Source organism: Malurus melanocephalus, unplaced genomic scaffold, assembly GCF_030028575.1.
Source record: "Malurus melanocephalus ecotype Western Australia unplaced genomic scaffold, MMel_1.1 scaffold_64, whole genome shotgun sequence".
Classification (NCBI taxonomy): domain Eukaryota; kingdom Metazoa; phylum Chordata; class Aves; order Passeriformes; family Maluridae; genus Malurus; species Malurus melanocephalus.
This window is the reverse complement of record NW_026623296.1, coordinates 1,438,668-1,454,826: the sequence shown is the minus strand read 5'-3', so window position 1 is coordinate 1,454,826 and position 16,159 is coordinate 1,438,668. Positions and strand designations below refer to the sequence as shown.

General features: G+C 41.7%; 1 protein-coding gene across 12 annotated transcripts in view; it reads right to left on the bottom strand.

The window, feature by feature from the left end:
- Positions 1 to 6: 6 nt before the first annotated feature.
- The window catches only part of MITF (melanocyte inducing transcription factor), a 107,149-nt gene continuing 90,996 nt past the window's right edge, over positions 7 to 16,159 (bottom strand). For 6 of the 12 annotated variants that reach the window (XM_057366379.1, XM_057366378.1, XM_057366385.1 and 3 more), the window contains 7 exons: positions 16,054 to 16,137; positions 14,551 to 14,646; positions 8,990 to 9,107; positions 6,721 to 6,795; positions 5,653 to 5,728; positions 4,443 to 4,590; positions 7 to 2,377 (listed from right to left, as the gene is read on the bottom strand). In XM_057366379.1, the coding sequence (XP_057222362.1) occupies positions 1,976 to 2,377; positions 4,443 to 4,590; positions 5,653 to 5,728; positions 6,721 to 6,795; positions 8,990 to 9,107; positions 14,551 to 14,646; positions 16,054 to 16,137 (999 nt within the window). In that variant the 3' untranslated portion in view covers positions 7 to 1,975. The remainder of the gene's footprint in view (positions 2,378 to 4,442; positions 4,591 to 5,652; positions 5,729 to 6,720; positions 6,796 to 8,989; positions 9,108 to 14,550; positions 14,647 to 16,053; positions 16,138 to 16,159) is intronic. The other 6 variants (XM_057366380.1, XM_057366382.1, XM_057366388.1 and 3 more) reach the window with 3 other exon arrangements.

Here is a 16,159-nt window from a genome sequence, read left to right as displayed (position 1 = left end):
GTGCTGGAGGTGCCAGGCTGGGCACACAGGAGCTGTGACACCAACCAGGGCACACAGGATCCCTTCCCTGGGGACATGTCCAAGTGAGGGCAGTGCCACGGGATCTCCCATCGCCATCCCCGGCCACTCCATCCTACCCAGTTCACATTTGKTTTCTGAACCCTGCTGAGCCCCAGGTTTCCTTGGAAAGCTCAGGCACTCACTGCTGCACTCATCCTGTGGAATATTTCCAGTGTAGCACAAAGGAGAACGGGAAGCTCTGGTTTTCTATCYGTAGGCACCATGCTACACCTCAAGGCCCTATACACCACCACCCTAAAGCTCAGTCTACGCCACACTTCAGTCAGTGCTAGTCGAGGAAGACTACAACTAGAGTTTAAGGCACTTCATTCTGAACGAGCTACGCCTGCCAGTCAGCTGTAGGCTGCCGTGGAGAACTCCATTCCCTCCGTCTAGCTCGCAACATCACATCACCTCCGAGGAACACCTAGGCTGGATATAATACAAGGAAAACTACCGTTATTGCATAGGACTACACTTGAGTAGATAATGCACCGAACTACTTTTACAACATGGTTGCATGTTAAAAATTAATAACATTGTTATCAAGTAACAGTTATTTGCAGATACAGTAATTTACTCTTTTTTTTTTGTTTTTTTTTTCTCTTACATCAGCCCCAGTGCTGAAATAGAACACAAATTGCTCTAACGGGTATATTAACTACATAGTTATGTTTCCAAGCATATTACTACTTTTTTTCTGTATCACTAAAAATAAATATGTAAGTTCARTTTCTCTACAGAGTTGTTTTATTACCTAATCTAAATTTTTACTCTACCTTAAATGCGTTTAAAAACATTTTCAAAGTGAGACTGTAATATACAAAATATTCTCAAAATCTCTCTTAAAACACAGAACCCTGCATAAAAGCTTCCTTTCAAGTGTTTACAAAGAACGCAGAAAACTTCCAATGAGTTTTAAAAATGTCAAAAAATCGCTGCAATATTAAGAGGCAAAAATCTTACAAATGAAATACAAATAAATTTAAAACAAAAAGTTGAGGATAACTAAGGAATCCATGCAAATCAAAAGAAACTGTACAATGCAATTTAAAAAAAAAATAAAGCCAATTAGATATGTACAACATAATGTGCCCAGCTGATAATATGCATMATTTTTTTTTGTCCAAAGAGTGTATCCCAACTTACAGTGCTCCTGCTTGGTTTGCCGTCGGCAAAGCCATCCATGTGTGTCACAAAACAAAATAAAAAATTTAAGAGGAAAAACTTGAACCATGATCAAAAGGAAAACCCAAATCAGCTCAGAGTAAAATTAACCAGCACTCTGAGACACTCACATCTCCCTGCAGTTTCAGCAACGGCATTTTATATCACAATCAACACAATCAGGATGTCTTAACACTCGGGTTTAGTTCGTTTTCTGAGTGAAGTCGGGTGGGTATTTTCCCTAAACACTTGTCATGTAAGACCAACATTTGAGGGACACTGTATCTTTAAGGCAGCACTATTCAATTAATACAATTACAAATTGGACTTTTTTTGTTGTCGTTGTTTCTTTACATTCTTTAACTTTACATTTTGTTTCCAAGTAAATAGGTTGCATTTACAATCCTACAATTGCCCCCTCCCCCCCAGTAGAAACAGACTCTTCATCTGTAATTCTATTGCTTTGAGTAGATTTGACCAGTTCAAAGTTCTTGGAGAATCCAGTTCACAGATTCTGTACATATGCTGTACAATATTTTGGAGGCATTGGTAGTTTTAAAATAGAATATACAAGTTTCTTCACAAAAATTCTAAAAAAAATCCTATATATATAATATATACACACACGCACACACACTGATGAAGCACGAGGGGAAAAAAAAAAAAATCAAAAAATTCTACAAAAGGTAAATTATTTCATCTACTGATCAAGAACCAAAGCAGTTTCTGAAAGGTGTGCCAACAGATGCTAACAAGCATGGTCAGTGTCCTCCATGCTCACGCTGCTCCGCCTGCTACTCGTCTTTGACGCCCCAGGAGACACGGAGGAGAGCAGTGGGTCAGTCACTCCCACGGGGGACAGGGTATCGTCCATCAGGATATCTTCCAGTTTGGATCCCATCTTGGCAGGGACGCTGTAGGTGCCAGCTGGYTCTGTCACGTTGCCCAGGTTGTCGCTGAAGCTGATGGTGCCGTCGGTGAGGTCCAGGGTGGTGGTGCAGGACAGGTCTGTGTGGTGTGGCATCATGTCTTGGGTGCAGTTGTCCAGCACAGGCTCCTGTTTGATGACCCTGTTGACCATGTCAGGGGAGCAAAGGCCTGTGGATGGGACAAGGGACAGTCCATGGGCCCGGGCTTGCATCTCAAGTTCCTGCAAAGGAGAATAAAAGGGCAAATTAAAACAAAACCCGAAAGCAAAACCCGTCATTTTAAGCTCGTCCTGCAGCCTCCAGTTTCCTCCTCCTGTAGACATTTCCTCCCTCCCCATAGTGACAAGTGCTTGCACCCTGCACGCTCCAGCCCTGCAGATTTTCACCTGAACATCAGTGGTGGGTGAACACCACCCCACACAGACCCTTCACACTCCTCCTCAGCACCTACACCACAGCCAAGACCCAGCACCCTGCAGCACAGACGTGTTCCCCTCGGGCTTCTTCTCAAACCAGTGCCAGGATAGGCAAGTTTGGCATCAGGTAGGGTGAGGAAAACATTTAAAAATAGGAAAGAAAAAGTGAAACGGCAGAAGCATGTGTTTAGAACTTTTTAAAAAGTCTTATGTGAAGGTGCAGCATGTCTGCGTGATCCTTGTCAATCCCTGCTGAGACACTGGAGGGGACATTTCTCACTCTACCAGTCTGGTACAGCTGGAAGAGGTCAATCAAAACTGAGCAACAACACTATTCCTGCACTGAAAAATCACAAGGAAGTCACAGGAAGGCCTCAGACTTCGCATAGAGCCAGGATTCTTCAAATTTCCATGAAAAGTTTAAATTCCACCTTCACATTTAATCACACAGATGCACTTGACTGAAGACAGATAATGGAAGAATTCACTTAAATGCCCTCACAGAATTACATCAGTAAAAGAGATGTTTTGTTTCTACTTCCGCATTATATTAGGCAATCACAGGCACTGTTGTGATTGTGCTGTTCCTGGATATTCCTGATTAAYAGCCTTTTCCATCATTTTCAGGCTAAGCTTGTAATGGCACACTGCAAGATAAGAGAAGGTGGAATGAGCAAGCACTTCTTCCATCAGCTAACGAGCCAGAATCAGGAGTTCCTTACTCCATGCTTAATCAGACTCAACACAAAAAGGGAAAATACACACTTGAGGCTATTTGCTGCCACATGTATTGCCTGTTATTCAAGGGTCTGGGTTTTACTGTGTTWTGATTGAAGCAGCCAGAGCAGATGGATAATACACAGCAAGATGAAAGATGTTTAAAAAGTGCTCTCACTTAGCTTTGAAACACCACTGCTTGGTGTCRCTCTGCAAAAGGGTTTTGTGCTTTTATCATCTCATTCTAGCAGCAGATTGCTCAACCAAGTACAAAACCTGCGCTGAAGCTCAGCCCAGCCTGTGCTATTTTAAAGCTGTTTACTTCCACACTTGACTCTCAGGTATTTGCAGCTTCATTATCTCCTCGGTGGATTATCTGGGCTGTTGAGGGATCTCCTGGCAGGCTGCAGCTGCATGCAGAGCTCAGCTGTTGGTGCTGCAGGGGGGCAGCACACGAGGATAGCTGAGWTCTCACTGTCTCCACCTTAGGTGTTCTTACACCCAGTCCTAATACACTAATTACCCTTCCATGGATAGGGGTGGCTATCCAGAAAAAAAACCTGTTTTGGCTTCAAGGTTAAAGTTTCCTATTCACTTGAGGTGAAGGCAAATTGATGAATTAGTTAAGAGACACGGCATTTTCACCCTTAAATCTGTAGATCAGAACACTGGGAACCTGGGTGAATCTAACAAGGCRACAACCCACAGAGAAAACATATTCATGCCACCTACTGCTTTTCAGTTCTGAGGAGAACTGTTGCACAGTCCCACAGACTTCAAGGAGCTGGGACTGCTCCCAACAGCTGAACTTAATTTCACGATTACCAACAAATACATGATACATGAAGTCCCAACTCCTTAAGGCTGGCAAACAGAAGAATGTATTATGAATGTTTTTAATGGTGTGGTTTGGAACTGGAGTTGGCCACGGTAGAATAAAAACAGACCACTCATAAGTGTTTTTACTAGAGTGTTAGGATTCTATTTTCTTTTTTTTTTTAGCTAAGGTATCTCTGTCTTTTTTGGAAAAATCGCTGCAGACATCTCAACACTGGCCACTGTTAATTTAAACAGCGGTTCGTAACCCACACCCCACAAGTCACCACTGTTTGCAATCACACCAAGAGCATTTGCAGCTCCCATCTCAGCAAACCTGTATTCTGAGCAGCAGGTGYCTGTTGGCATGTTCCAGCTTCTTCTGCCTGTTCTCCAGCTCCTTGGTGCGCTGCTGCTCGCGCTGCAGCTTGCGGATGTAATCCACCGACGCCTTCAGAATCGTTCCCTTGTTCCAGCGCATGTCCCTGCGGGAGCAGCACAAAACGACAAGGTGAGGATTGTTTCACAGATGTTCCCTTCACTCCTGTAGCTGTGATGACCCCTCACACAGAACACCCAGCTATTATTTATTCAGGTTTATGGATACAGAAGGCATTTGCAGCGCACTAGAGGGGGCTGGAGCACAGGCCTTGGGAAGCAYGTTCGCTTCAGAGAGAGAGGCTGCTGCATCATCGATACTCACATCATCTTACTCTCTCTAAAAAAGCAAAAATCATCTTAATACAAACTGTCAGAGCACAGATCCACCTGTCCTGTAGGTTGAGGATGGGAGATATTGTCCTGCTGGCCTTGGAAGAGGCTGCAGAGCCTCTCTGCCCAGTGGCTGTGGAGTTGCTCCATGAGCAACTGCCTTAAAATACTGGAAAATCACCGCAAAAGTATCACGGGGCATTCAAATTTAAGTGGACTTTCAAACTCCTTGCTACTGAATCAGCACTGGGAAAGTGTAAAYACAAGCTAAAAGCAGTAAAATCACTGCAGAATTATCATAAAGAACATCTGGGAAATTRCAACAAACACTAGCTAATTATCAGTGAACGGGCACACAGTTAGTATCTACATTTTCCTTCTTTTTTTCCCTTGGAGGGAAGGGGAATGTGATGGCTTCCCAGATAAACCATGCTCWGTTTTCACTGAAAGAGGGACCAGTTCTGTCTTGTCAAGCTGCACCATCTGATTAATTAAAGGAATCATTTAGCAAGACATGCAACCATCCAAGCAGCCAGGCCAGGGTAAAGTTTCCCATCATCACAACTCTGCCTCTGCTAAGGCAGTCAGTCACTCCCASCACCGACCCCAGCTTTGTGATAAAAATCATCAAATTTATATAAACACAACAAGTTCCAAAAGGGGAAAAATAAACAAAAAAAACCTTAAAAAAATATAACAGAACTTTCAAGCATTTCTACTGTCACAGAGTCCTCAGAGCAAGAAAAAAATACAGGATTTTTTTAAAAGTTCTTGTTTTCCCCTAGGATTTTTTTACCTCCTCCCTCCCACAGTCTCCCTGKGCATGTTGTACTTACGGGTCATTTGACTTGGGTATCAAGGTGCCCAGTTCTTTTATACGATCGTTAATATTAAATCTTCTTCTTCGTTCAACTTGAGGAAAAACAGCACAAATGTTACAAGTCATATTCACACCTAATTACAACTTATTAAGTGTTTCATCAAAGATTTTTTTAAGCACTACTGAATTGTTTGCCTGAAGCTTAAAATCCAGAGATAATTCATTTTGCTCTCCTACACACAGACACACCAAGACAGAAATTCTGTCTACACTGTAAATTGAGACAACTGAAGGTACAGACTTTAACTAAGACTAAAATTCAGAATGACTGAGAATCAAACATTTCTCTAGAGAGAAGTATCACAGACAAAATCAGAGACATATTTAGATGCTCAAGGAAATCCCAAGACAAAACACGGGACAAAAGGCACATTCTCTTTTTTAAAGTACTCTTCCATGAGCAATACTCTGATGATCCAAAAGTCAAATTCAAATTCTAATTTTCCTGTATTGCTTTTTCATGCTATGGAAAAGGCTTCTGAATAGCTCAAGAAATTGAAACAGTTCCTTTTTTCCACTACTACAAAGAATAAAAAGTTAGGTTATGGATCCTTTAAGTCATAAGATGCTCATTATTTTACAATGGTTTTTTTTTCTAATTTGGAAATATGAGTTCCCTTCAAAAAATGGGAGTTAAAAAATTGCCACACCGAGGACCCACACTGCTGTTTAAAGTAACAAACTGACCACATATCGAACATAAAAAATAAACTGAAATTAAAAAAAACCAAAATTGTGCACGATAGATTTGTTAAAAGCAACTGGGTCACATATTGCTCCCAGCAATTCCATTGATAACCACTTGCTCACTTGGTTTATTGAAAAAAAATTCAAATAAGAGTTAAAATTCAGTATTAGATTTAAGTACACGTTTCACAAAAATTTGCGATATTTAATCTATGGGCATGACACAATGATCTAGTGCTTTATATACAACATACAGATTTAAAACATCAGTATTTGAGCACATAATGCCCGAAATCAGTCCAAAAAGTGGTGCAAAATGCAAGGAACGAAAACTTACTCAAGTTGTGATTGTCTTTCTTTTGCCTCTCCTTAGCCAAGGCTCTCGCTTCMGACTCTGTAGGAAAAATACATGCTGTGCATGTGAATGAAGTAATTAGAATTAAAATAATTCAATCACAACCTTTCAGCCTGCGAAATATCAGCACAGGAAGCCCGATGAGTATTTCACACCACTTATCACCCCYGTTCCAAGGAGCAAGAAGGGCCTGTGGATGCCAAAACACAGCAGTGGGACAGAGCTTTGCCTGTGCACCTGGGGAATGTCTCTTCCCACATTTCCCAGAGTGAATTCCACGTCGGGAATGTTTCCCACGGGGGCCCTGACTCAGCAAGGTATTTGAGGACAACAAAGTGCTGAAATCCAACACACCTTCTCCTACGTGTGCACATGTGTCCCAGGGTAGCTGAACCAGGGGAGCAGCATGTTTATGRCATTACTGACTGCTCAGGATGTGACACAGGCAGGAGTCAGAGGCTCTGCTCGCCCAATTTAAGGTGACATCCTTCTGTGGCATGTGCACACACATCACTGCAACACTCGAGGGATAACTTCAGGGATGTGGTAAAAATAGTGTATTTTCCAGCTACACTAAGTGTTCCTGTTATTTGAGAAAAGGGTGAAAGAATTCAACACCTTTCTTAGCAGTAAATTTGGAAAACAATGGTTCTTGCTTTGGGGAAAAGCAAAAAGTAATGGCAGCCATGCTGCACAGAATGTRTGTCCTCAACTCAGAACTGATCTTCACCTTGCTCCACACATTTATTACCTACTATTTATTATTACATTATTAATGCTATTATATTCTATAATTATTAACTAATTATTAATTTAATCATGCAGTAGTCTGGGCAGTTCCACAAATAAATTTATTCTTTTCAGTTCTCATTTGACCTWAAGTTTCTCAAACAATTTTAAGTATTTTATCTTTGTTCTACCCCTTTTCTATTTTGATGCATTGGGGACTTCCATAAGACCACTTCACTCACAATTTCCCCTCTCTTTCTGCGTTCTTGGCCTGAAGTCCAACACAACCACGTGCAGCAAATCTACCAGCCTGCACATCCAGGTTGGGTTGAGTTTGCTGCCCACAGCCCCTGGAGCTTTCTGTTCTTGGGAAAATGAAACTGCCTGTAATGCAGGACTTGGAACAGCTCTCCTCCCTTCCACCCAGTTCTATCTCTGTACAAACTTTGCTTTTTCTAGCAGCCAGAGTTCATTGTGTGCTCTGTCTTCTTTTGGTGCTGAGCTCAAATTCTGCGCAGTCCTGCACACACAAATATCTGCCGGCTCACAGAGGTGGCATTTCCTCCTGGCTCATTAAAACTGCTCTGCTTAAACTAATTCCTGCCCAGAACCTGCTTTGCAACTTAGTCAGACTGTGAGTTTTCACAACAGAAACCCAGGAAGATGAGAGCCAAGAAAGAAACCAGGCCCCTACCCTACTGCAGAGTCAGTGACTCTCTGTTGGGCTTAAGAACAGGCATTTCTGGGCATTAATATGATTTTTTCATTGGTTCTAGAGTGGATCTCCATTTGTTCAGCCTACAGACAACCTTACCTTGTATATCTACCCTGTTTGTGGTTATATCCTTTCAAGTGAGCAGAAATAAAGCATGYTTGAGAATATGAAACTTATTATTTGCTCCAAACTATCTCACTTCTGTACACATGTGCTTGAGAGAGGCTTTTAGTGTCCCACTCTCCTGCCCCTGCCTCCCACAGTTCAGAGCACTGCTGCAGGAACTGGCATAAAAAAATTAAGGAACACTTCATTTTCATCTTAATTTAGTGATGCATATTCACAGAACGACTTGGGTGGGAAGGGACCTTAAAGATCAATGAATTCCAACCCCCCAAGTGCCTAATTTTGTATTTTCAAGGATTTGCATGTCCAGATTTCACACTGTAATAGGTTATTTGTTCATTACTTCCCTCCCCTACTGAAGTAAAGCCCCAATGTGTAWCATTCCTTGAGATTAATCCCACAGAGACTCCAGATGGGAAGTTTTTAAAGTTTGGTGTTGATAGAGTAAACAGGAAGCCCAAACTAGAAAACAGCTCTGGAAGAGGAAGAGATGCATGAAATCTTCCTGGAAACAACATTTTCATATCTGAACTTGTGACAGTGAACACACACATTCCCACACAASCTAAAAGTAACTGTTCATCCATATGTTCTTTCTCATAACAGAAATTAAGTCTGGTATCACCTGAATTCAAAATCATTATACTGTTAACTCCAAGGTGGTATTTTAGATGTATTTACCTGTGAGCTCCCTTTTTATATTAGGAAGRTTAGCTGGACATGAGTTGCTGATGTTTAGTCCTGGAGGAGGCATGCTTTGGTTGCCATAAAGGTCAATCAAATTGCCAGACACAGGCAGCTGGAAAAGATAAACAAGGAAAAGGATCATTTGGTTTGCCTTTATGAATGTCTTTGTACAGAAGAAGAGAGTCAGAAGCACAGAAATCTGTGCACTCTTCAATGTGCAAACAGCGTGCGAGAAGGTCAGCAAAATTCACAGAAATGCATGGGCATGAGGATAAAATATCTACATTGGGAAAATTCTGTTCTCTCTCCTCAAAAATGTGCAGGCTTAAAATATTAAGAGGTAATAGAAAAGATAAAATGTTGATGATATTGCTGCACTGTTGCTCCTTRTTTTTCATTAAAACTATTATATCTATGTCCCCAAAACTTCTCTCATTTCTAAAAGAGCCTCCAGAACTCTCCCAGGGATACGTGAGTGGAAGTACTTTGCAAGTTGTCACATGCTGGAGGAAGAACACTGTATTAATTAATCACATTTTTCATGTGATTTGAAAGCTACCTACACAGAAAACATTTCAGTTTACTTTGTTTTTCGCCTTACATAACAAGAACGCACGCCAGTAGGAGGAAGATTATTTTTACAGTAAGTTTCCTCAATTACTTGTTCACTCTGCTGTGTTTGTTTAGGTATTTAAGCAAGTAGATTTATACAGAAATAGGACAACATTTCAACAAGACCTATCAAAGCTATTCCTTTATATTGAAACATATTTAAAGAAGCTTACAATTATCCTGAGTGGATTATTTTACCCATCTCTTATTTGKTTTTGAAAAGACAGGTACAAAACACTCTGATATCTTATCTGAGTGGCARTGCTTCTTATCATCACTGCTGCAATGAAAACCAACCCCTCCAAGACACTGATCCTGCAGAGATTAGTGTAAGGATTAACTTTACAGCCATGTAAATAATGCTGGTGAATACAATGCACTGAGTCACAGCCAGGATTATTAAACTCCTACTGATGGGCCTTGCCAGACTGGGACCTAAGAAAATTTCTCTGCCATATGGAAGCAGATGAAATAGAAGTTGATATGTAAAGTACCACCAGCTAGAAGCCAYGCTGATACCTGTTGAGAACAGACARTGGCCAACAASAAAACCAAAATCTCCTGACTCAAACTTTAAGACAGAGAAAAAAATGTAACTGAATTCTCAACCAAGACATCTAATGATGCTGCTCAGTGCCAGCTATCCTGGTTGAGATCTTCCCACATTGTCAGGGTAACCACTCAATCTCACTGCCCTACAAGGGTGACCCTTGTCTCTTTGGGTCTCCCAAATGCATCCATGACACCGGCACAGCAGAGCCTCACACACCTTTCTGAGCTGGATGTGCTCGACCTATTCATGCTCCTAAGCATGGGGAGAGCATAAAGACCTTGTTAGCAGCCCAAGGACCTGAAGTTCATAATCAGACATGTGCAATCTAATTAGAAATTTCAGGGAATTAAAAAAAAATAATATTTTTTTGTTTGAAAGCTACGAAGTGGCATCTCAAAGCCTGGGTAAAGCATCCAGATTGTAACCAAACGTGGAGGAACAGTTAAAGTCACCGAGCTGGTTTCCTTACTGCAAGATGGACCMTGATTGTTACAACAGTTTTGATTTTTTTCCCCCAAAGGTGTCAAACACTGCACCAGATTTCCACATCAACAACCAGGAGCAGCATGAGCAGTGACCACAAAGGGGACAGCAAAGGCAGGCAGCAACTGCTGAATGTGCACATGTGCATGGCTGCTAAAGGCTGTGCACAGGAATGCTTATCAGGGCAATTCACATGGGGGGGAGATGCAATCTCCACTTAAATCAGGGATCCATGAGCAAAGAGACTGATCAGCTTCTTTCTTYGTTCCCCAGCATCCAAACTCCACAGGTCAAAGCTTCACTTGTAAAGTTTTCCTACAGATGGTCCATGCTCAGTGTGAATCTCTGAGAGGTCTCTTCTCCAGGGTRGCTGCAGTTCACAGCTTTGGGACTAACTTATATAATTCTTTTCAAATGAAAACATTAAGTTCATGCAACACTCCTGGTCATCTCACATAAAACACCTGCAGTTAAAGATAGGTTAAAATTGAGGCACATCCTCAGCTCACAATTATGTAACAGGTCCCAGAGGAAWAAAATCAATTGACTAAGGTAACACCAGTAATCACTAGTTCAGGGTTTAGGGAACTGGGAAAGGTGGCAGGACCCCTCTGCTGAGAGCACTGGTTTGAGATGCAGAAGACAGCAGTGTGGTGAGCACACAAAAGCAGCCACTAGACTTAAACAGGGCAGAAAAAAAACCTAAAAGGGATTTATTATGCACCCATTGCAGTGACAACTGGGCATTWATTTCAAATTGGAAATCAGTTGAAATTAGAATTGGGTTTCTTATGGGAAGAAACTGGGAAAAATTGCAATTGTAATTGTTTGCAAACATTTCAGCTCTAAGACAGTTGAGTCTTTCACCACCATCCTCAAGTACAAGATGGGAAAACATCAAAGCTTCCAAAGCCATTTCATAGGGAAGATGGAGTTTCAAAAGACGTGGAATTTTCTGGAGCTAAGRAAGCTCCTTCCCTGTCTTCTCCAAATTCTAGCATGTTTCCAACCTAAATATGGTTTTCCTTACAGCTTTCTTAGCTATTTCTGGCTGAGAAAAAAATTTAAGTACAGCATCAGCCAGATCATCCACCTTTACTCTTCCAAAAAGTAAATGAAGGAAGAGTGGCTTATGCCAGGTTTAGCACATTATCTTCATTCAAACAGCATGGTTGAAAATGCTCTCACTTGTGARATTTCATATTTCAAGGTCTTGGCATCACAAATTGCACAAACACACCAAGTAAAACAGATTTCAATCTTCCTATCACTTTGCATCTGCTTTTTTTTTTTCTAATAATGGCTTTTATATAACAGAAATTCGAAATATGGTAATTATGACTGCAGATTCATCATAGTGTACATTCATAGGAGTCTGAGGCTTTAATTTCTCCTCCACTACTCCAACAAAACAAGCACCCACATTCTGTCTAAAATCACTGAGACATCAGCTGTGTGATCAGCGAGGCTGTTTCTAAGGCACCAGTACACACTGGGATGGATTCTGCACCCCAGATTGTGCAGCCCACTACGGATTGTGATGTTCCCTGACCTACAAGAACACCCAGCAGCAGTCCCTGTAACACAACTTCTCTACTGTAGAGTTTGAATTCCAAGAAAGACACATTTAGAARTGGAGCTGCACCTATTCATGGAGCTTTCCATGCCAGGCTCTGGCCAGAGTTGAACAGTTGGATGAATTAACTGTCATTTCCATAAGAGCACTTTAGACAGTACTCATTAATTCAATTACCAGGTCACATCTAGGCAGAAAACCKTTTTTATAAACTAGTGACCATTTTGTGATGCTTTCCACCACAGGTATTATTCCACCAAATATCAAAGCTGACAAACACTCCACACAAGCAGTTGATTGCAATGGGCCATTTTCAATTCAAGGTACTTGGAAACTCCCTTAGCTTCCTCTAAAAATCTCTGATTGCACAGAAATCTCTGATTTTGCTTATCAATTAAGTAATGTTACCAACTGTAACAAACTGGTCCTTTTGTTCTTTGTGGGTTATGGAACAACAACTGCCTTTGTCACAGTCTGAGCACAGCTATTTATAGGTTGTGTCTCTTCAGAAACCATTTCCTCTCTTCATTTCTCCCACCTCRACTTAGCTCAGTCTGTAGGCATTAATTCCTTATTAATAAAATGTTGTGTGCTTTAAGAGCTAAGTYCTGCCCCAAAAGAAAAGTGTCTGGCTCATTTTTTTTCCCTAAACCAATTGTTGAGAAACATGTTCAATTTCCATCTCTTCAGAACTGGTATCAGGTTGACTCAGAGACTGAAATATGCTTTTTCCCTTGAGTTATTTAACTGCATTAGTAAAGAAGCCTTAATTTCAGTGTCTGATATCCTTATTTTTCAGACTTTGCCACAAACAGAGTGGGAAAATTCTGAAATCCACATTAAATATGAATCAGGCAGTCTTCACAAGTTTTTTTGCTACACAGCAAGCACAGCAAAGCACAGGAGGGATAAGGACTACCCTGAGCATCATCTACAGGGACTCCTTGCACCAAAAGAGTGCAGAGTAACATTCTGTCCCTGTCTGGAATCAGAGAGCTGGGGTCCCTGTGAAATGAGAAAAGAAGAAAAGCATAAAGATATCTGAGACCCTTCTAAATTAATGGGTCCCAATCCAATGGAACTTCAGAGAAAGGACTCCAGAAAAATATCATTCCTCCATCAAAGAGAAAAAAAATTGCAAAATAGATGAACTTTTTCAAAGCTATCTTTTGATAGTTTGTTGAGGTATCCTCTCAAATTCCAGGACAGCTGCACTTTGCAAGTCATCCTAGATTAAAGGAAAAATTTATTCTCTCCAGCAGGACTGTGCAGCTATTTCCCTGTGTACTCAAAGGGCACTATTTAGAAAGGAAAGCTGGTGGGCCGCTTCCTGCGTCATCCACCACGTCTCTGAGAGGGCTGTGGGAATCTGTGGGAGCACAGGACGAGGTTAACATGACATCAGACAACTCCTGTCAGCAAATGTAAACCTATGCCACAAAAATCGATGCTCTGTGGTAAGCTGCAAATTTTGGCACCAGATAAAACAGACGCCAGCACTGGCAGACATCTACTCAACCAGATCTAACAGCACTTAAGCCTAAGGYAAAAAATTCACTGGAGCCACCCTCCACAGAAGATCAAAATCAGATTATGCCAGAAGTATGATTATATTAATTCTCAAAGCAATGTGAACCAAACYAAAAGAGCCACTTGAGGAAACCTGTGCCTTCCCTCAGTGCTTTCTGCACCTCTGTTCTTGGCTTTTATCACAGACTTCCCACGTCCCCTGCCTTGTTTACTTTTCAACCTTCTTTATTCCCTCCCCTTTTGTTTGTTTTGCAGATGGCTTTTTAAGTTCTGTACCATCTTTGCTGTCATCTAGCTGGGGCCTTCTCCCCAGCTGAAATCAGGCTGAGCTGAAGCTGTGATGTTACAGATAACGGAGTATCTCTGGATAGGGATGCTAACACATGGCACACAATTTCTTACTTGAATATGACAACATTTAGGAATTTGGGATGCCAGAGGTTCCTTCTTTTCTGAAGCCAAGCATAAAGTCCATGGCAATCTTTACTATTAGTGTACATGAGCTACTCCTGGTAGCAGTTTACTCCTCTGTTGCAATCCTCTCACCACTAACTCGGAAATACGAAAAGCAAAATTGTCCTTTGTATTCTCTCACCCTGACTCCAGCTCGTATTTTCAAATTCATGTTTTTCATTACAACTGCATTACCTTAAGCTCTTCAAAGGAAAACTAATTCCACTCTTTGGAACAATGCAGTAACTACTTAATTGCAAGGAAGAAAAGTCCTGCTGCAGTTTTGCTTCCTCTCCAGGAAAGACAATCAGAATTAACAGGGAAATCAAAAGGAAAGGAGCTTTGTACCGTATTTGCCATCTGCAGGGCTGGGTCCACCAAGCCGAGGATTTCTTCATTATAACTGGACTCCAAACTAATAATGTCATCAATCACATCATCCATCTGCACAGAAAAGGTGGACAAAGAAAAACACAACAGTTATCAGAACCGTGGGACACAGGAGCCTGCAAAGCCCCGCAGCCACASCGCAGAGGTGCCCGTGCAGCTGAGACTTCATGCTCTAACCCCCTCCTCCCAGCAGCGCAGGAGGAAAGAACTGCCCATGGAACAAATGGCTCTGAGAACAGGAATCCCTGTGCCCACTGCAGCACYRCTGCCTCCTCTCYRCCTCTGCCCTGTATGCACCAAAACCTGTGCACAGACAGGAGCACCRAGCCCTGGACACCTGCAGGGAAGCAGGGGGAGCAAAGATCTGCTGCTTTCAGGGTGACAGGCTGCCAGCCCTTGACAGCAGAATCCATTGGATTCATGTCCCTCACACACCTTTACCCCAGGAAGCACCACCCAGGGGTGGCTCAGAGATGATTTTAGGTGGTACAATAAGCACCGATCAGCTCAGAGCTGATTTTAGGTGGTACAGGAAGCACCCATCAGCCCAGAGCTGATTTTAGGTGGTACAAGATGCACCAATCAGCCCAGAGCTGATTTTAGGTGGTACAAGATGCACCAATCAGCCCAGAGCTGATTTTAGGTGGTACATGTTTCAGGGGTTAGGCTGGAAGGTGCCTCTGAAAGCTCCTGCACAGGCAGGAGAACCAGCCCTTCAAGGCACCCACGCAAGTGCTCCAAACAATCCTGCAGGACTGACTGTTTCAGTGCAGGGCTGACTATTTCCTTTTTGCTCRTTATAAAAAGGCAGCTTAAATGGCAGAGACCTACAAAATCAATGCATAATGGTGATGGTAAAAGTAGCAGTACATGGGAATTTTTTATCAGCTCCAGAAAGTGTGATCACAACAAATTACACTAACTGGAAGTGAGGGCAAGAAAGGAACTAACAGTTACAGCCCATTCCCAAAGTCTTGATACTGATTCTGGTAAGAAATAAAAAAYCYTTAAGTTTAAAAAAAAAWTAGTGAAAATATAAAAGGGTGACTWCTGAGGATGAATTACCACAGATGGATTAAAGCCTTCTCATATAATTTTTTAAAACACAAGTGCGATCTACATAGCAATATGGCCTTAGAAATTATCAGGGCAAAACCACATCCATGCAGTCTTGGAAAACGCAGTTAGAATATATTTCCTGATGCAAGATCTTAAAGCATGGGTGATGTGTTCTTCTGCTATGGCATTACAGTGCTAGAACAGCACAAGCCYTTCCCTGATATCTTCATGCACTTTTCACATCAATGCTAACAACCAACATTGCTGTTTTGTACTTTAAATACATCTTACATTCAACTTCTTAAAGACACTGTGGGGCAAGTTTATTTTTTCAACATAACATGAAAGAAACATGCTCATTAGAAAGGGGACCTGTGCTCCACCTCCTGTGTCATCCAGTACCTGCATGCATGATGCTCGTGAGTGTGTATTCAGAGCCGGGCACTCACTCTCAACCCTGCTTTGCTCTTCAAATTTATAAAATCCCTGCAGAAATAAAAAGGAAAAA